Below are 22646 nucleotides of genomic sequence, written 5' to 3'. Positions count from 1 at the left end.
TACCTTTAACATGTGTGGATGTTTTCTAGGCTAGGCTAGAGTACATTCTAGGTATCCCTTTTCCCTTTAACACGTGTGGATGTTTTCTAGGCTAGGCTAGAGTACATTCTAGGTATCCCTTTTCCCTTTAACACGTGTGGATGTTTTCTAGGCTAGGCTAGAGTACATTCTAGGTATCCCTTTTCCCTTTAACACGTGTGGATGTTTTCTAGGCTAGGCTAGAGTACATTCTAGGTATCCCTTTTCCCTTTAACATGTGTGGATGTTTTCTAGGCTAGGCTAGAGTACATTCTAGGTATCCCTTTTACCTTTAACATGTGTGGATGTTTTCTAGGCTAGGCTAGAGTACATTCTAGGTATCCCTTTTACCTTTAACATGTGTGGATGTTTTCTAGGCTAGGCTAGAGTACATTCTAGGTATCCCTTTTACCTTTAACATGTGTGGATGTTTTCTAGGCTAGGCTAGAGTACATTCTAGGTATCCCTTTTACCTTTAACATGTGTGGATGTTTTCTAGGCTAGGCTAGAGTACATTCTAGGTATCCCTTTTACCTTTAACATGTGTGGATGTTTTCTAGGCTAGGCTAGAGTACATTCTAGGTATCCCTTTTACCTTTAACATGTGTGGATGTTTTCTAGGCTAGGCTAGAGTACATTCTAGGTATCCCTTTTCCCTTTAACATGTGTGGATGTTTTCTAGGCTAGGCTAGAGTACATTCTAGGTATCCCTTTTACCTTTAACATGTGTGGATGTTTTCTAGGCTAGGCTAGAGTACATTCTAGGTATCCCTTTTACCTTTAACATGTGTGGATGTTTTCTAGGCTAGGCTAGAGTACATTCTAGGTATCCCTTTTCCCTTTAACATGTGTGGATGTTTTCTAGGCTAGGCTAGAGTACATTCTAGGTATCCCTTTTCCCTTTAACATGTGTGGATGTTTTCTAGGCTAGGCTAGAGTACATTCTAGGTATCCCTTTTACCTTTAATTGCAAGCAGTACACGTATCAAACACTTCAACGGATAAATCAGTTTAATTTCATTTTTTAAGGAACACCAGTATAGTTTCCTGCACGGCATTTGAAATATTAGAAAATGAAGCAAACAGCATCAATGATGTCAAAGTTGAGTTATTATTTCCCTTAGAGCCTGTAAGTTTTTTAAAAATCAATTATGAAATTCCCAAACATAATATTACGGTAGTATTAATAGTTTGCTAAAAGTGTATTAACAGAAGAATTGTACATTACAAATCAGTTACAACTATTCTACAGTTTTGGGACACCCTATTAAGGGGGACAATTTTTCCATGATATAGCATACACCCAACCCCTATTTAGAAACCCTATTACAATTTGGAATTCTATTTAACTGTATTCCAATTTCTTAATTTTTTAAATTCAGGTGAACAAGGGAAATGTAGACCATGAAACAGAACTAATATGTGCCTTCATTGATCCAATCACCAGGTTTGTATATACTGTAATAAACTCTGAATATTTGTTTAAATTTTGAACAATGTATACAATTTGAATTAACGGATTTCTGCTTTAAAAATTAATAATTCAGTAATGTCAAAATTAAAAACTATACCAACAGGTTGTGGTCACAACATGGCTGTACCATGCAACCAGCACTGCTAGGAGGTACCATTTGTTATTGTAACCATACCACAAACTTTGCAGTACTTATGCAGATAAAAGAATGTCATGTAAGAAAAAATTGTGTCGAAGAAAAAAAATTTTAAAAAATAAAAATTATTAAATATTAAATGCAAAGCATTTTAAGATGTCGGATAACATTTCTAAAACAACCAAAATATGAACTAATATTAACATATTTATTATATCTTGATAGTTATCGGGTATAAACAGCTCAGGCCTGTCTATTGCATCTCACGTTGGTGTGATTATATCCATAATATACCTATCTTATGCATTATTCATTACTGTGTATTTAAAGTAAGTATTACGTTAATATGGTAGCTTAATCCGCACTCATTTATTGATATCTAGTGACCTATGCATATTATCATGTAATAAATTGAATTAATTAAACTTGAATGCAAATGTTGTTCTAGTGTGACATATTTTCTTTCAGGGATATTAGACATCTGGGTAGATTTATAGTTGTGCGGAATTTATGTAGCAGTCTTCTACTTCACTATCTGGCATTTTACCAGTTTCTTGTGTCAAGTGATGCATTACCAGAAGTAAGTTGCAAAAGATAGACGGGTGCTGTACTGTGGCTGCTGTGGGTCTGTTGTTGAGGGCAGTGAGCTGTAAGCCGAGGGTAGAGGGCGTACTCCAGACTGAAAAGTGATTCCAACAGGAGGGGGAACCAACAATATGCCGGCCGTAAATGTGTTGAAAAACATAATTTAATATAAAAAATAATAATCTAATATAATACATTAAGACCACATAAATTACAACACATATTCTTGCCAAAGCACAGTGAAGTTTTTATAAAATTAAATATATTGTTAATCGCAATGGAATGAATAATTTCTTGGTAATCTAGCATTTTTTGTATAACGAGGATCATAAAGAATGCGTTCGCGTTTATACGCTTAACACGCTGCGTTGCGTATCGTTCTCTCGCAGAAGGGCATATCTGATTGGTCGATTGCAGCCGCCATCTTGTTGGTTCCCTCTCCATAGAGAATCACTTTTGAACTGCGATAACATTAAAAGATTGCCATCCAGCCTTCGGCTATTACATATCACTGGTTGAGGGCCATCTAAGCCAAACTTTCTCAATTGAAGATGAATAAAACAAACAATAAATATATCAACCAATTTTTTCTGATCTCACTATTTAGGTTGGTTGCTATGCATTGGCTGGAATTCTTCATTATTCATTAATGAGCTCATTGTGCTGGATGCTTATTTACACTAGTGACCTGTACTTTAAAGTCAGAAACCCGTTCAGTGACCATGATTTGAAATTAAAATACTATCGTGTCATTGGTTGGAGTTTTCCTGCCATTTTCATTGGAATCTTAATGGGAGCTTTAGGAGAGGACTATGCCAACGAAAAGTAAATTTGTTTAAAACATTATCAGTTGGTTTATTTTTACTCAAATATAATTTATAAATGGAATCTAAACAAAAAATAAGTTTGAAATTATTTAGTTCGCTTTTAGGCTGAACTTTCTTTTTTTAAATACATATCGTTACTTTTTTGTTATTTTCATTTTCATGATAAATTAATAAAAATGAATCGCATATTTTTTAAGGTGCTGGATAAACGCACGTGGAAACCGATCTATTGTTTTAATAATACCGATTTCTTTTACACTGCTTGTAAGTATATGTTTTCTAATGTTGATTTGAAACTAAACAATTTAGATATTAAATCATTTTCAGTTTATGACTATTCTGACACTACAATATTGCAAAAATCCACTGGCATATACAGTATATACATCAGTGTGTTATAATAATTACTGTACTCTTTTAGGTGAATATGATTATGTTAATGAGCATCTTGGGCGTTGCTTACAAGAAAAAGAAATCTCTTCTTGACAATCCAAATGCAAAAGAGAGGATAAGAATCATTAAGTAAATGCTAATTATTATAACCAATAGAATTATAGTAGAAGGCCTCCATTGAGACATGCCCCTATTCAGGGAACGTCCCTATTACAGACAAAATTTACTGTGAAACGGGGGAAATAAGGAAAAATGATCACAATATGGCCAAAATTCCTATTAGGACACTCTAATGGGTCCAGAAGGTATCTCCTTATAAGGTATTTTACTGTAGTAATAAAATCATGGTTCTCAATCTAATAATTCTAGTACCATACCTTTTCGGCTTTTTGTCACTAGAAAACAAATGTTATTCATATACACACACCACTTAGGATACGGAAGACATACACATGACGATACACAACTTTAAAAATAACATAAAGATACTCAGGGAGTAAATTAATTTATGAAACAAAACAGAATTACAAATCTGGACTTATGCACTCAATTTACAAAATTGATACAGAACACAATTCTTCTGTACTTGCCACATATTTATTATTTTAATATGTATGCTCTATTTGACACAGAGATGTTGGGTTGAAAGGTGTTTTTCTCTTTCCACTTGTTGGCGCAACATGGATATCTGCCGTGCTAATGTTTTCAGTGTGCTCAGCATTTGTTAATTACATACACGTCGTCTTAAACTCAAGTCTAGGACTTATGATATGGCTAACACAATTCAGACTTAGTTCGGAGGTATGTTAAACCATTAATACTTCCAATATAGTGTATAAAGGCAGAATCTAAACAAAATGCGTACATTGTTCTATATTGATTTTCTGTCAAATAAACATACTTTTGACCATACTGTCGGGTGTGATTTTATATATGTGGATATCATAATGAATATAAAATGGTCACTCTATTTGTACCATTATAGTTTCATCATTAATAATAGAGTTCTAGTCACTATATCTAATGTGGTGCAGGTCCTCCTGTCCAAACCATATTCTCTACTAACCAGAAGTACACATTATTTTTAGGTATCAAAAGCTTGGATTAAACACGCCAGGCATACATCAGTAGCCCCACTCTCACAGGTTTGTACACCATACATTGACCTTCAAAATGAATTATGACTGTAGTATAACGTTTTTTGATTTGTTGTCGAAATCAACCATGAATCAATAATTGATATCGGTGGCATCATGTAATATTAAATATGTTTGTTAAATGTTTATACATACAAATATGTTTGTCAAATGTTTTATGTTTATTAAATGTTTTACAGTTTTGTTTTCACTTTCTTTAGAATGGAAACGAGACAATGATGACAAAATTGGCGAATGTGGAGTAAGAAATATGTAGTAGTGCAACACAGGAAAAAGAAATATTTCCAAATTAACAACATTTAATTTGATTTTTAAAGCTAATGTATATCATTCCATTTCTTTCTTGACTACCAACATGCAGAGCATAGGATTTGTTTAAAAAAAAACTGAACGGAGATTAGAGAGTTTTCTGGTATAAAAGTTAAGATGTGAAGTATGTGTATGCACTGTATTTTAAAGTTAACTTTCAACTTCCGATTTACATTTTCTGGTTTAAAAAATTGTGATGATAGTTTCATTTTGTTCCATTAAATTGGCATATTATTGTATATCAACATTAGCATTCCCATTCCGTAATAACACTTTGTACCGTGTAAAGTCAACAAATTTATTTTTAATAAACGATTCCATAGAATGAAAAAAACACCAATACGTAGTTTTATTACATACCAAGTATTCTATAAAATGCAACATTTTTCATACGAACGCAGTCTAATAGTTAAACTATAGGTTTAATACACAGACTTAGTGTACATTTTAAAATTAACAACATATTTTACATTATTACATCTAATACTGTAAACTTGGAATGAAACGTGAAATATCATACATTTTCACTAGACAGGACTTAAGTACAAAAAGGTGTGTAACACATGGCAGATACAATCATTATTATTATTGTGATTAAATTTGATTTTCTTTATAACGACTCATCTGTATCATATTTTATAAAGATTTTACCTGGAAAATCATGTTCAAGATTTTCTATTTTCTGTGAAAGTAAATAGTAGTATAGGCATTGCAATAAATAAAATGTTGCAGTATTTTTGCAACACCAAAAATAAATGTCTGTTATTTCGTATAGTGTAGACGGCTCACACTGACGACAGTTTCAGGGAAAAAAAATGGTTTTCATATAGCTTCTCAAAAAAATCATGATTCTTCTTGTTTTCCAATTTGAGGTGAAGAGAGAGTGAAGTAGTGATTTGTAGTAATTTTAGTGATATAAAAACATCCTGAGATTCTAAAAGTCAAATCTACTCACAGACAGGCAGCCATCTTTGTTCAACAATGGTTCTGAATGAGACAGTCACTCTGAGTTTTCTTGAATCATTTTTGCTGTTTCATTGACAGATGGGAATAATGTATGTTCATCTGAAACCTGTGTCGTTTCTTTTCTTGCCAAACCAGACTCCATCAACTTGGAAGCTATTAAAATATCCTTAAAAATAAACAATTAAAAGGAACATTCCCATTAAATAAGCCTAAAATATGTACCATAAATAATGAGTGATTAAAAGTCATTGAGTTGACAACAATGTTATATAATGAAATATCTAAAATTCTAAAAAAGGTCACCTCTTCTTTATTGGTATCAACCAACTCTAAACTCGGTAAAGTACCATTTTCTGTAGATTTGTAAGAAAGGACCTTTGCCATTAGAGGCTTCCATTGTGCACAATAGGTAAGTTCTTCAAACTTATCTATAGCAGCTTCAGACCAGAACTCATCTTAAATAAAAAATGTATCAAATAAAGTTTATTGAAAGTAATGAAATGTAAATATTCTTATTCTCACAAATTTCCTCATTTTTATCATTTCAAATTATTTAATTAAATTTCAGTATATCATATAAATTCTGTATATTATATAAATTAAGTCTTCTACCGATTTATTTAACATAATGGTAGAAACACCTGGATTGAAGAGTACTTACCAAGTGGTTCAACGCCAGCTAGGCAGCACTCTGTGGCTTGATGCGGCAAGCCTAGGAAATCACTCCTAAACATAAATATAAACATCAAAAATGTAAATTGACAGGTGATACATAAAAGTGATCATGTCTATTAGTTTACTGTCAAAACGTTGTTTAAACAAAGGAGATTAGTAGAAGCTTATCAGTTCTACAAACTGAAGCGTGGTTCCCACTAGAACGCAACGGATCGACGTATTGATGCAAGGTGTTGTATTGCATAATCAAGTGTGAACCAGTGATGCAACAGTGCTGCCAACATCAGGTTTGATTTCGCACATTCGGGGGCAAACACAATTACTGGAAGGGAATTATGTTAATAATTATAATTATGACAATTATACCTTAGTTCTTTTAATTGCTCTCTGTGTACACTGCCATTGTCACCATAATCAACATAATAAACATCAACAAGTCCTTCATCAAGAAATCCAACAACTTTTGCTCGGTACCAATTATCATCATGTTGAAATGGGGCTGCCACTATGTCTCCAATACGTATACAACTTACTTTATCGGACTGAAAAAAAATCAAGCAAGATTATTCTCCTACATTTGTTGCCTATTGTTGTGACAATTGCAAATAAATCAATGTAATTTGACCTTAATTGCAATAATCTACATACTATTTCTTCAAATACAACAAAAAAAGCTGTTTATTAATCTAAAAGAGATATGCAAGATGGCACTGTATTTTGATTCTATTTTATTACCGATTCGAAAATTAACTCTGTTTTCATACCTCACCATCAACTAGCCTGCTAAAATACTCTGTCATTGACTGCATAAGAATATCTAAGTTGAGTGCTTTGCTTGGGCTGCCAAGAATCTGCATCCAGAAATGCCCAGGATGCTCCACAGCCGAGATGAAGACAGCAAAGTAATCACTGTGGTCGGGTAATGGCATCAATCGCGACTCCTGTTCCTGAGAAGTTATACCTGAGAGAAGAAAATTAATGGTAGCAATTAACAAAAAAGTTAACTAAAAAGTAAAATAAAAGTAAACATCCACAGGCTTATTCACATTGAAATGTTTGCAATATAAACCCAATGACGTGTCCCCTTAATAAAGGAGTGTCCCCTGAATAAGTGTTGGCAGTCAAAGTACTATATATATGTAGCCCATTGTTCGGAAGTGTCCACTTAATATGGGTGTCCCTTTTTCAGATGTTAATCAACTACCAGTTTGGAATAGCTAGGGTATTGAATGCACTCAGATAATTTCTGTATTTCTTCAAAAGAGCAAACATGCACAGGATGAAATAAAATACTGTCATACTCTTTGGTTGCTTAACTGGTTGGTCTAATTTATAGTTGATTTCTTCAGCTGGACTGTTCAGTTTGCTACCCCTTGGTTTTCTGTCTTGTGAGGCAATTTCATTTCGTCTGTCAATCTCATCCTCTTTACGTATCTCTTCATCAAGCAATGACTTATTTCAAGAAAAAATAAATTGGTTAAATGAAGACTACAAATATATATTTGGTCAAATAATTAATTCATCTTCTGCCCTACTACAGCATGTGTGTGGGGTATTAAAGCTAGCTATCTTGTTTTCCTATTCAATATATTTAAATATTGGCTTAGTGAAAAAAATAACATTGACGAAACAGGACTTTTGTACAGTATTTGCCTCAATCATGGGACGCATTTGGGATTAGTTTTTTACTCATTTATTAAGCTTGGTCTACACTATCTTGTAACTAACTTCATGTGTGCTCATATATGGACACAATGATGTCATATCACTACCATATTTGAGCATATCACTACCATATTTGGGCACATCACATTGTTTTGTCAAACTAGTTTGATAGTGTAGACAGAGCTTTAGTTGAAGAATTACTTAAAGTTTAGCAACAATAGGTTTACCCGGGTAAATAACTAAGCGTGATTGGCTAGACTAAAGTGATTGTTATTATTGTATACTAGATTAGTTTATTACCATTAGTTAGGGTCTAATGTAAAGCACCTAGAGGGATCAGTGATCCATTAGGCGCTATATAAATATTGTTTATTATTATTATTAGCACAATACCAGAACTTTCAATCAACGTCCTGAAATAAAGTATTCAATTAGTACCTTAGCAAATGCTATCTGTTCATCAGTTCCAGATATTTTGCACAATTTTGGATCTCGGTTATTTCCACCTCTTTCAATCTTTATTTTTGCTTGACTTATTTCGCATAAGCTGCGTATGTTTGTACCGCTCTTTCCTAAAGAAAAAAAGACATCTTTTAAAATACAAGCACCACAAAACCTTGCCTTCGCACTTTCAAAAACTTGCTATTAATTCATAATAAATAAATGAGAAAATAAAAAGATATGGATGGAATATACGATTTCTTTTTTGATACTGTATACCAAAAAGATAATAATTATACTGTGAAATGCATCTATTTAAAATTGTTTTGTGTGAAATTAGACTTAAATTAGTCAAATGTTTATATAGCGGAGCTGTAACTTGGTGGTTAACATGCTTGCCTTTCAATCCCAAGGTCCAGGGTTCAATCCTGACCTAGTGCAGGGTTGTAACTCAGACTCTTTCAACTCCACTCCCTAAGCCTCAAATGAGACTTAGTTTATAAACATGATAAATTATATAATAGTTTATTCATCCTGTAATTGGCGAGTTACTCACTGTTGGATGCGTATGAAGAATAATAAAAATGATAAATAATAAAATATGCAGTACAGATGTTTGTATGAAGTAAAGAACTATTATAAATATGATAGAAACAATAATCTACCTATTATCCTTCCTATATAATGTTGTGGAATGATAATTTCTACTGTGTTTATAACAGGTGCTGACTCAATACACTTCCGCACAAGTCTCTCCGCCAACATCACATTTTCAACCTTTCCTCTGATTTTTACTACACGATAACCTGTTCTTTCTTCTGATTTATTTTCACGATCTTGAAAGTTTACCTTGGCACCTGTATCAGCTTGGATCTGTAAAAATATAATCACATTTTTTTATTTTTAAACTTAAAGCCATTAATGGATTTCTATAAAAGCAATAAAAAGATCTATAAAGTAAGAATATACTGCATTTTCAATAGAGATGCAAAGTACAGTCCTACCAGATATTGTAGGCCATGTTAAACTTACATTAACATTATGACAAGTCATGTTTTGTTAAATATTAATCAGCAAAAAATGAAAATATTACCAGACTTTTATTTTTCACTGTCAATCAATCTCATCTTGAAAAAAAACAAAGATTGACCCTTTGATGTCTTGCACGTGGGTAGCGGACTCATATATTTTTCATAATATCTTAACTCATATTTTGCTACAATACACTCTTTCACTTACGATATAATTCATTCATTACTGTTTTGTACCTTTTTAATGTTTGATCCATCTCTACCAATAATAGCAGCAGCACATCTCGATGGAACTTTAATTTCAACAATAGTCTGTAGTCCAGATGCAACACTTTTGTTGCCGTTCTCAGGGAAATAATCATCATCTTTAGAAGACAAAAGAATATCTTGTTAGTTAGTGGATGTGTGGATGTGTGGATAAATGTTGAGATAAAATTATTGTATAATTTCTGGATAAACTGAGGACTATTCAATTATTAGTAAAATATGAAGCACATTTAGTTCTTTAAATCATTGAGGCAAATTCATTTTTCACTCTAAGGCAGAACCCCGGAGGTTATATAACCAGAGGACACTCGCTTACACTATCTAAACCTAGATACAAAACCATCAGGAGAGATACCTATTTTGACGTCAGAGCAATCAACAAATGGAACTCACTACCAGAACATGTCATTAACAGCACAAACACAAATTCATTCAAAAACAACCTCGATATTCACATAAACAAAAGGAGAGGAGGCAACTATTACGAGCATTAAGCTCACAGCCTCTTTTAATCACTAAAGGTAAGAATCAAACTGTACCTTCCTCTTGTTTTTTAAAGAGCAAATACAGAAAGAATGCTGAAAGTGGTACTGTAACTACCAAGGCTGCAACCTGCCGATTGGTTAACCCCATTCTATAATTCATTCAGGAAGACACTGAAATCATGAAAAAGATCATAATGAAAATAAACAACACTATATAAAAAATATTTCAAATTGAATATTATTAATTATGTTATTATATTATTAGCCTATAAGTATATCATTGCAAATGCTGCAATCAATTGATTTGTTAATGACAGTTTACTCAATAATAGATGAGCTATTAGTAAATAAACTTAGTTGATGTACTCTAGGCCATGGACTGGAGTTAAACTCCATGTGTACTGTAGGCCTATATTTTATAATGGAAAGAAATAGGGCCAGGCCTAGTTTACTGTCCTGTCCTGGTCTATTCCTATAGACCCTAGGCTTCCTACCTAGTCAGCTGGTGCTCTCTACTAGCTAGGCTAGTTTCCCAGTAGTAGGCCTAGCCAGCCTAGGCCTAGGCCTAGCTACTAATAATTAAGTATTTTATTTATTTATGTATTAATTTAAGTATAGGCCTCGCCTAGGCTAGGCCTATCTAATATAGGCTAGGCCTAGCCTATTTTACATGCCAACCTAGGCATAAGTAAAGTGCATGCTGTGTTGAAAACTTATTTATTTTTACAAAGCATTCCCTACTTTATTTAGTCAGTTATTTCTAGCCTAGGCCAGCAGAGTCTGAGAGAAGGAATGAATGAGGGCTGCTGCCTTCCTTGTGTGAGGCAGTAAAGTATTCATTGACAGTTTTGACATGTGGTGGTGGCGCTATATTTGAGCAGCATGCGTAGTAAAACCACTGACCCTTAACCCCTGACGTCAATGAAAAAATCCCTTCCCATTTCCTCATAACGTCATAGGGCTTGAAATACCAGACTTCGTCATCGTTTGGCACTGTGAATGGTCGCTCGTTTTTACACCAGATTTGGGTAAGAATATTTTCGCATAAACGATAATGGCTTAGCACATCTTCCATTACAATGTGTATACAATCTATCAGTAATAATATCAATATAAAATGTTTTGTATTTTTTTAAATATTCTAATTAGTATTGGGTCCTTGTCGATTTGGGTGGCTTGTTGGTTGGCGTCCATATCCGAGCTCTATAAACTTCACTGGTTAGGCCTATCTCTCTGCATTGTTGTTGGTGGTGAACAGTCAGTGAGTGTTCTACCGGCGCTTTTAATCAAGTGACATGTTTTTATAGTTTCCAGAGTTGTATAATCGTGTTTTTTGTTTCTTTAAATACAAATAGTATAAATCACATTTATATAAAATAAGCTGTGGTTAATATAGTAGTAGAGTTATAAAACAATTATTAACAGCATACAACAAATGTTACAAAAACAAATATTAATTGAAAAGAGAACTTAAAATAAGATGATGATGATGATGAATAATAATAAGTATAAAGAAAACATATTTATTTAATAAAATAATAAAAATATACCATAAATATTGAACAATAATATATCAAAACAATGACAAAATATAAATGTTTCATAAAGTTGAAGCATTTGATCCCACAAAATACAACTCGAAACACTATTAGTATTACCAACAGATTTTGATTATTTCCCACCAACCAACAACAACAAATTTTTTCCAATACTTGTTAAATACAAATATTTTGTAAATATGCACACATAGGAAATTTATCAATTTTACTGTGAGAATAAACACCCAAGCTATTTGAATGGGATATGACCGGTTGGGCCGCCGACAAGTTGAGCCGCCGGTAATTTCTATGAAACGCCCAGTGCGTCTTTTACGACATTTCGCGTAGTGATTAGAGTGGCGTCCTAGTACATAAGTTCATTGCATGGTCTTTAGGTTTAAAAATTATTATTTTTTATTTACTATCTTTTAATATCATATTTTATTTGTTAATTCACAAAATATTTTACTGCAAAACGGTGATTTTATGTAATTATTTTACCGAAAAATGGAGTAGGCCTAGGCATAGTTCATACAACTCCCGCCTGAGGGGGGCAACATGTTTACTTCATTTTTGGCAAAAAACGATCATTTCCGGTGATGTTTTAGGCCTTATATTTTGGAGTATACAAGTCAGATTTTCATAATTATTTCTTTAATTGTAAATATTTAATAATACTAAAAACTGTGATATAAACTTTTAAATATACATCGTTATCCCTAATAAAAATAGAACTTCTATTGAATAGAAACGAGCACCGGCGAAAGTTAGCATTTGGCGTTTCATGGAAAATAACGTTTTTCTGGCAGCGGCTCAACTTGTCGGCGGCTCAACTTGGCCTAATTCATTTGAATATCCAGTTGCTTCTTCTTCAAGCAATTATATTGTTTTATTATTTTTCCGTTTGATTTTGTATAAATCAGTAGCGGATCCAGGATTTTGAAATAGGGGGGTCCCAGAGCCTAAAACTAGTGAAATGAAGTGCTGAACTTAATTTGATGTTGATGCATTTTTCAAATTTATTCTCTTCTCATAGATTATGGGAGATTCAGGAAAACCATTTGCTTGCAGGTTGCAAGGATGCACTATGGTAGGTATTTTGAAAAACACTTATTCTAGTGAATTGTTCATAAAAAAACTATTGTCAACAATCTCATCACATAAATCAAAATACAAAAAATACTTAATATCAAAATACAAACCAACTTACAGTAATACTGTATTTCATTAATTTTAAAAATTTCAAACTCCTCATTTACCATATGTTTGTCTTGTCTCCGTCCATACTTTGTCTCTTGTGTGGTGTATGTACCGAACACCTGTTTGTGCCTGTCCATGAACATTGATCCACATTTTTAAAACTTTTTTTTCCTGGTGTAACCTGTCTTAAAGCTTTCTGAGCTTATTTGATTTCTCCGGATACAATGCATAAACTATTTGCTAATTTTGTTATATTTTAAATTTTGCTTTGTGTAATAAATTGATGAATGAATAAAAAAGTGGTTTTTAAGGAAACTAAATCTATGCTGTACAATAGCTTGTTTACAGAATCATCTTCCTAAAAGTTCACATTACAGTATGTATAGTATAAATTGTTTCAATGTTATGTAATAATATATAATTATGTAACTTAATAGATTTAAAATTGTAGTATTACTGTAGAGTATACAGTAAAAGTGTTGAATTACCAATAACAATCATTCTACAGTACTGTAGGCACACAAAGATTATGTATCCAAATATAGGCGAATTCGTTTTAGTTAGTATATTAAGTACATGTATTAAATTAAGTATACTGTACAAAAGTAGTGATAGAAGGGCCAAATTTACTTATTGTTTCAATTTTACTTTTAGGGATTTTTCATGGTTTTCATGTATAAATTAAATGTTGTGGACTGACGTATTATGATTAAACTATTTAAGCAAAAACTTAATCAACACAAAATCTGGAATCATACCCCACCTACTCTTTTTTGTGGGTTTCCTTTCATCTTTCATTTTTTGAAATGTGTGAAATTGGCAGTTTTGCTTTCGTTTCCATGTTATATTACTTGCCGAAACTGTACAAAAAGTCTTGCATTACATAACACAACTGTCAGTGTCACCAATATGAAAAGATATTAAATTTATCGTGTTTACAGATTTTACTAAAATGTATTGTATAATGTCATACTGTAGAAATCCTGGGCTGGACTAGCAAGCATGTTTTCCTTTTGTGTCCAGTGGGCATGTGATATTGTTATTGCCCAGTGAAAACTGAATATCAGACAGCTCCACCTAAGTACAGTACTATGATACTATGACTATTAGTATTATCAAACCAAACCTGTCTTAAAAATTGTGTTATTTATTAATACAGGTAGTAGTAAATAATAATACAGTAGCTACATTTAGCTACTTTTATTCTTTTCATATAACATTAAAATACTGTATGTCAAAATTGTAAAAGAATAATTAAAACCAATACAATAAATATACACCTATTAAGGGGACACTTACATAAACCAAATGAGGAGAAATATATGTTTTAACATAAAGCCAACTCCTATTCAGAACACCACATTTGTAGCTCTTCAAAAATGAATGTTCATGAATTCCTCCATGGGAGAATTAAGCCATGCCCCTGTACAATACAATACAGTTTTGTTTGTTTGTTTATTTGTTATCATGATATCCTGAAATTGTAATTAAACATTCAGTTGTTTTTGTTTATGTTGTTATTTTAGGATCTTGATGTTAATTGTCACAGGATTGCAATGTGTACATCTTTTATTAAATTGTTGTTTAAACTGATTATTCATAGGCAAACAGAAGTAAATGAACAACAAAGAGACAATATTTAAAAACAAAATTGTTAATGTCACATGATTTGATTAAAAAATGTTTTCTAGTGGACAATTGGCCTATAGTAAGTGCCAAATATAAATGGTTGTTTACTGGTTTTTTCTAAAATAACTTTTATTTAAATTCATTAGTAAAGTACAATAAATCTACAGTAACTGTAGAACATACTCAATTAAACAAAGTGATTTCAAGAGATTGATTCCATTGAGTTTTTGCTTGATATTTTTGAAAAAATTGCATGGTTTCTAAAGTTAAAATGAAAGAGCATTACTCAGCTATTTACAAAATAGTGTATTAAACTTGCAACAACTTATAATTTCTAGTTTCACATGAAATAAAAGTAATATATTATAAACAAATCTCTATTGTTATTTATATTCTACTCACAAACATATCTGGTTTCAAACGCCTCTGCGAGAGAATCCCTTTTGATAATTGACTCATATTCTATAAATAGAAGCAGGAACTAACCTTTTTATGAATGAAAATAAATACAACTGACTAGTGTGATCAGTTGTACAGAAAAGATAATAACTATGCAGCCAAGACATCAGGTATTACACACTTAGCATATATGTTGTTCTTCTTATTTTTTTATGACTTTTTAAGGAAATTAGTAAAATTGACTGTATTCCATATACTGTATTTTCAATAAGAAATGGTTGGTACTGAATGGGAAGCAATAATAATTCATTTGTTGATATTTATCTATAGAACCAATAATGACAGTACTGTAGATAAGTACTGTAGTATTCAATTTGTTTTTAAAATATATTTTTAGGTACAGTACAGGTGTAGAAATGTCTCACTTTAATCAGGGAGGTGACAAATAAATATATTTATTTTACATCTCCTTGCTTTAATTAAATTTTGTAATTCATTTCATTCCTTTTATTTCAGATAGTACATCCATATAACAAAACACATCCATAACATTAACATAAATATATATTGAGTACTTTGTTTACTTTTAAGTAACAAAAGAAAAACATCGCTAAAAAGAAGCATAATTTATATACATACCTTATTGTAATATATTAAAATTGTATTTTACTTTTTTACAGACATTTAGTAACCAAGACCACCTGGAGGTCCATCAAAAGAAACATGACATGAAATTAGTTATTGCTGGAGGGACAAAGTCACTTGACACACCGATCATAGGTAGGTAACATTTTGGCAATTGTGCTGAACTGAACTGAACTTTTATTGTATCTCTTTTAAATTAGAGGCACAGTCTCAGTGAGATGTGCAACAAGTTTACAGTGAAAAATAATACATACACACTTAAATATATATACAAAACAAGAAATTAGACATAAGAACAAATTACAAAAAAAAAATGTAGGAAAACTGAGAAAGATTAAATACTAAGAAAATGACTAAATTAAGTTTGAGAAGGAATTGTATTATATATATCATTTCGTGTGTTCCAAGCCATGGTCAGAAAAATTTTACAATGTTTGTCGAAAATATTACTTGCTAATTCGTATATACAGTAGTACATGTTGAACTTTTATAATTTAAGAGGGGTGGGTTATACTCAAAAGGTAATAAATTCAATAATAGAGAAGTAAAGCTAAACATTTTTGCTCGTAATGACAAATTTTTATAAATAACTTGTAATCAAACAAAAAAATTCCAGATGATTGTACTTCATATTTGTATAAAACTAGTAAACTGAGATTAAAAAATATTTGTTGAAAATGTTTTTGATTTTTTTCACACAGCTGATCAAACGCCTACCCCCACACGTTTTTTGAAGAATTGTGAAGAAGTAGGGTTATTCAATGACCTTGAAAATCCATTTGATAACGAGTTTTCTAATGCTATCGACAAGGTTAGTATTTATAATAAATAGTTGTTTATCGATGATTTCATTCAAAAGTAACTATTGTTCCCTGGTTTTAATTTTTAAATAGTTACTTTATCAAAGGTACTTGAGGCTTGATCTCCAAAAACAGAAAATTAAGCAAATGTCACATTTGAATACACTAAAACTTTCTAGCCTTGCTAGTAGGAACAAGTGTCATCTTCTACTCTCCCTTGGGTAAAGACAAATCTCTAAAATCCAAACACACTTCCTTGAAAGTGCATTAGCCATTCTTAATTGTTTAGTGGTTTTAAATAGAATTTTTTTACAAAAGCACTATATACTGTACTGTTGTAAGTGCGATTTTTCAAATAATACACCAATTTTACCACATTTTCTATATGTACTGAATACAGAATATTATCCTAATTTTGTTTTCTTTTTAAGAGATAAAAGAATAGTTTATGATAATACTTATGTTTTTTTTTATAGCCAAGCCAACATAAAGAAAGTCCACTAGTGACCAATAATGAGGAACCCAAAATGATCAAACCTATTAAGCTAAGTATCACACCGAAAGCTACTACCACGCCGGTTCTAATAGCGCCCTCTAAGGCAACAAAGAAACCGGTTTTGATGAATCAGCCTCTAGTTGTAGTGAGTCCGACTGTACCAATAGCCCCAGCACCTACAATCAACACATCTACTGTTATTACACAGCTTGGAAAGTTAGTTTCTTGAGTTTTATTTTTATAAATAATAATTAATAAATCTATATATCTATAATATATCTTACTCTTTTATAAATCAAAACGATACAGTAAAACAGCCACTTTATTATAGTAATACAACTATTTTATTATAGATTGTAAATATTAAAAATAATGAACATAGATTTTGTGTAAATAATTTTTTTTCCATTCATATAATATTTACAAATTTAGTTATTATAAATTTGTTCTTATTTGTAGCCAATCTGGGTTGATTGCTGGGCCTATTTTATTGCGGTTACCAAATGGAACAACAGTACCGGTGGCCATTCCACCACCCCCATCTGTCGCAGATGGTGCAGCAAATGTCCCCCATGCTATACCTGTGGGTGGAGCAGAAGGCACAAACGTGACAACTGATCCCAATGGGGTTAAACAGGTATGTATTCTATTTAAAGGCCTACTTTGAGGAACCATTCCCACCACTCTGTCCCCATCCCTTCTCCATCATTTTATTGTGGATGTCTAGCTCAAATTAAAGTTAAGTTAAAAGCCAATCTTTTGTAGTTCTGATTTATACCGTAAAGATTGTACAATTGTATGCATAAATAATATATATTTTTTGTACCGTCTGAAAATCACACACCACACAATCCTTTTAAGTCGTCATCCTAACCATAATGCTAATGTAATATAATGCTGTTTAAATTGATAACCTAAAATAGTACCGTAAATCTTCTAATTGTAACCCTGGGTTATTATTTTTTGATTGTCTTTTAGGGTGGGTTACTATTAGAAGGGGGTTACTATTATAGTATTGGGTTACTATTACTAATCTTAAATTAGGCACCTGAAAATTGTAACCCACCCCCCAACTTTTCCGGTCAGCAACTCATAGCAAAATAATAAACCAGTACGAATAAACAAATTTGGCTGAACTCTAACTTTATTTTATAAACTTTTAAAAACATTCAATCCTCCCCGCACTCCCGAGATCAACATGCATTATCTCCTTATTTTCAAAATACGGCTGCATCATAAGTTTTTGTGACTCTAATAGTAACCCCCATGGGTTACTATTAGAGTAGTGGGTTATTATTATAGATTGACTTATAAGGTGGGTTACTATTAGAAGGGGGGTTACTATTAGAGTGTGGGTTACTATTAGAAGATTTACGGTATCCGCTTCTGTACACACAGTAGTATTGATAGTACTCGTGTTTTTTTAATTTATATTTCATTGAATTACAGAAATTGAAAGCAGCCATTACCCTACAAAACCCTCAGATTGTTGACTCTAGACCTGTATCAGTTAGCCCCAATTCGATAGAGTGAGTAACTTTTTTTAGCAACTTAAATGTTTTTGTTACATTTTTGTCACCTTAAATTTAAAACGGGTAAAATAACGTGGTTTACAAATAGTTTTCATGCATGTATAAAAATGACTAATTTGAACAAAAACACTTTTTGTTTTGTAGTCGAAAGAGGAAAAGTGTCGGTGAAGAATCGGATGATAAAAGACAGAAATTTTTAGAAAGAAATCGTGCAGCAGCAAGTAGATGCAGGGATAAAAGAAAAAATTACATACACAATCTTGAAAAAAGAGCAGATGATTTTCAAACAACAAACACTTCTCTTCAGGTACAATTTTATTCTCATTATCACAAATAGAGGTAGCTTGTTAATTAAAGTATCAGAATTTTTCCAGGTTATTGTGGTTTTAACAGAAGCAAAATTGGAATACACCAACAGGGTCCAATGTCACTAAAGTATTATAGAAAGAGGAAAGAAATTTAATTTAAATGAAGATACTTTCACTTCCTTGTATAGATGTATATAGTATTGATTTTCAATCACACTTACTCTAAACCACCCAGTGATATACTGGAAATTAATGAATGATGAAGATGATGTCATCTTTTGAGATTAAGAAGCTATCCTAATCAAGATTCGAATAAGGCGAAGTACAGTATTATATATTATGTATAAATTTATTAAAAATTGCAATTTGCATTTTCTTTTTTAAACTTTAGAATGAAGTTACCCTTCTTAGAAATGAGATAGCCCAGCTAAAACAGCTTCTTTTGGCCCATAAGGACTGCCCCATCACAGAACTACAAAGAAAAACACAGGCGCACATATTAAGAGGTAAATGGATATAACTGATAAGTTTTAATTAGCCAGTTTTCACAAAGTTGCCTTATGCAAAATGTGTGTGTTATACCATGGAGAAATAACCAAAATAAATACCAGTTTGTACAGAAATCCACAAATCAAAAATCATGTGGTACATGGAATGTCAAGGTTTTTTTTTTTCACTAATAATATACAATTAGGAAGAAGTCATATAACCATAATATTTTTCTTCTGTTTCTAGGCATGCAGGAGCCAACAGAAACACAAGTTGTCATCAGAAACTCTAGCACAACCCCGGCAGAAGCAGCCTCCGCCCTTGCCCAACTTGCCCAGACCACAACATCGTGATAGGTAGCCTAGAATATAAATATATGTGTATGATTTGTAAATATACGGCAGAAGCTACCTCGGCCCTAGATACTGGCCAGAACAGAATGTATGTTGGCATTAGCAGGAGGGCTTGGCACGACTTCAACAGTGTACCAATTTGGTACAGGAGCAGTTTCCAGGCTACCACTATTTGTCAGACAACAACCTCGACATCTAAATTGTGAAATAGACTAGAGGCACAGTATACACTTCCGTTCTACTACTATTTACATGCAAAAAATGTATTTTAATATTTAAAGTGCAACATTTATTTCTGAATTGAGAAAAAAATTCTCAGATGTAGGGTAATAGTATACCCATAAAATATTTCATTTATTTATTTGACCAAAAAAAAAACAACAATAAAAACAGGTCAAGAAAAACAAAACCGACCTAGGCCAGTTTTTTTAGTCAGTTATTCCTTTCTTAATATTTGTTTAAAAAATTATAATAAATTATTATTATATTTTACTCATACTATTAATGACCAGTTTCAAATATGGTTTTTGTGTCAACCCATTATATTATGCCTGTCTAACACAATGTCCGTCCCGTTTGGTTCATGATTAAAATACTTTGAGTTAACATGATTGATTTAACATGACATAAATTTGTGTGTGAGTAATAAGATTTTTAAATTTTTACAGAATATTAAAATGCTATGTTGAAATATTGTTTGACTAGTTTAAAATAAGAACTTTTAATTTTTTAAGGATTATTATGTTTCACCAAACATATAAACAAAGAATAAGTTACTTTTATTGTGTTAGTAAATTATAAAGTTTAATTTGTATTACCATGAAGATGGTATTACAATCCATACACAACTTTAAACATTTTTTTGTAGATATCTGCGAAATAGACAAACTATTTTCCTTTAATATATAAATCATGTGTAGGCTTTAATAATAGGTAGGGAGCCAAGGGGAAGTTGAGACCTGTGACCGTATTCACACTTGGACTAAGGGAAACATACCCTTAAAATAAAAAAAAATATCCTATCTAAAAGAATTCAATTTAAAGGATATACTTTGACTTAAGTGAAACTCTTAATATTTAAGGGAAATATCTCACTTAAGTGTGATTGGTCCACTGCTTCCTAACTCTATTCGTCGATGCGGATGACAAATCGAAAGTGCCCTAGTATCTGCATGCAAGTAAGGTCTTGTGAACTTTGACCTTTAAAGGGCAATGTATTTTTCAAGTTCAGAACAAATGTAACTGTAACGTACAGACGTATGCGCATGTTAGTCTTTTGCATGGTATACATTGTATATTTTTTACCATGATTTGTGTTTTATGTAAGAAACAATAAAGTTTGGCTTTATTCTGTCTATTCAGTAGCTTTTATTATATAATACAAAGGATAAAATATAAAGGAAACATGGTTACATCAAATTTAAATAATATTTATGATAGCCATGACACATGAAAATGTATTATATGTAAATATATCAAGTTAAATTCTTGTAGGGCTGCATGGCAGAATTCTAAAAGATGTAAATATTAAACAATGAGATAGAAGTGCAGGGTACAGAAAGGATCTGCTGTAGTAAGAGTAGTTACTTCTATACTATAGTATATCCTCTTTTTTTTTAAATTGATACATTTTTTGTGTGAATTAAAACATTTCATCGTTTCTTACATTTAAAGTAAAGGTAAAGGTATTTATATTTGTCCTCAAGCTTAACTGGAAACTGAGGAAATTCGGATTAGGCCCTCCACGGACCCACGGCAGCCAGCAGTGCAGCGCCTACCAGATCAGCACATTTAAACATTTAAACACATGATCTATTGTTATTTCATTCTTCATTTTATTTATTCCACATTTATATAGTCATCAATTACATCATAATTGCAATACAAATGATAACAAGGATCCTGCATAAAAAAGCTGTAGCTTCGTTTTTTTGTAGGACCCTTTTTTTATTGAGTCAGTACTCTGCATTAATATAATTTGTATATGTTTAACTGTATTGAATATGTTTACACATATGCTGTGTATTGTTCTGTTCAATCCATAGATAAAGACAACACAGTTTTAGCTATTAAAGAAATTGGTGCAGTTAAAATGATAAAGAAAATTTGTTTTTAATTATAGAAACAAAATTACATTTTGATGTATAATAAGGCAATGGGAAAAATTTATTTTATGATGCATTTGTACAACCAAAATAAATTTTGGTTGATTGTATGGCAATGATCTTGGGACATAGCATAATATTTGAACAAATTGGTAGGTTGAAAAATTGTTGTATGCACAATAATCAAATGTATTGTTTATGATTTTATCATATTAAGTTGATATTTGAAGCACTGTACTTTGTTATATGACAATAACATTTTTGCCCAATATTTTTACTAAAGCGTAATTTTTCCTTATATGAAGTTCTAGTACCAAATATCTTGGCATTTTTATAATAAATGTATATAGTCCTGAAAATCAAGAAAAATTTTTTTTTTAATACAATATTCAATAAAGTATAAAAATAATTAATATTTTAAAGTCTAACATTATTTCAGACCTGGCGGTAACATTATATTTCTGTAATATTGATATTTGATATATGAATAAAAACCGAGAATACTAATATAATAATAAGACTATTATATCAAATCATCCATTAAAGACCCAAATAAACTCCAATCAAACTCCATCGTCATTCAACTATTCATGAACGGTCTGCTGTAAAGTATAAAAATACAAAAAAACAGCTTTCACACTCTCAATGTTTTAACTGAAATAAAATGGTGTGACAAAGCTTTTCTGTAATTGATCTTTATTATTATCGGTCGCTAATGTTTGT

The 22646-nt window shown here is 31.7% G+C and overlaps 2 protein-coding genes across 4 annotated transcripts; one reads left to right on the top strand and one right to left on the bottom strand.

Annotated features, from left to right (window-relative positions):
* Positions 1-5219: 5219 nt before the first annotated feature.
* LOC144841982 (tudor and KH domain-containing protein-like) lies at positions 5220-20258 on the bottom strand. 3 transcript variants are annotated; one of them, XM_078698316.1, is made up of 11 exons: positions 20242-20258; positions 10484-10600; positions 9915-10042; positions 9312-9519; positions 8644-8777; positions 7842-7992; positions 7305-7501; positions 6907-7082; positions 6527-6591; positions 6169-6320; positions 5220-6031 (listed from the first exon to the last, which is right to left on the bottom strand). In XM_078698316.1, the coding sequence occupies exons 2-11, from the start codon at positions 10587-10589 to the stop codon at positions 5900-5902; spliced, it is 1449 nt and encodes a 482-aa protein (XP_078554442.1). In that variant the 5' UTR covers positions 10590-10600; positions 20242-20258; the 3' UTR covers positions 5220-5899. The 3 variants fall into 3 exon arrangements, with proteins under 3 accessions (XP_078554442.1, XP_078554434.1, XP_078554450.1); XM_078698308.1 differs by lacking the exon at positions 20242-20258 and adding an exon at positions 11171-11299; XM_078698324.1 differs by lacking the exon at positions 20242-20258 and adding an exon at positions 11112-11130.
* LOC144841999 (cyclic AMP-dependent transcription factor ATF-2-like) lies at positions 11325-21983 on the top strand. The gene is made up of 10 exons (XM_078698336.1): positions 11325-11457; positions 13004-13057; positions 15876-15975; positions 16542-16651; positions 17117-17352; positions 17596-17773; positions 18586-18665; positions 18813-18975; positions 19368-19482; positions 19712-21983. Exons 2-10 carry the CDS (start codon positions 13007-13009, stop codon positions 19816-19818), a joined length of 1140 nt encoding a protein of 379 aa, XP_078554462.1. The 5' UTR covers positions 11325-11457; positions 13004-13006; the 3' UTR covers positions 19819-21983.
* Positions 21984-22646: the final 663 nt, after the last annotated feature.

This window comes from Antedon bifida, chromosome 1 (assembly GCF_963402885.1).
Source record: "Antedon bifida chromosome 1, ecAntBifi1.1, whole genome shotgun sequence".
Classification (NCBI taxonomy): Eukaryota; Metazoa; Echinodermata; class Crinoidea; order Comatulida; family Antedonidae; genus Antedon; species Antedon bifida.
The sequence above is the reverse complement of the archived record's forward strand: the minus strand, read 5'-3'. Positions and strand labels throughout refer to the sequence as shown.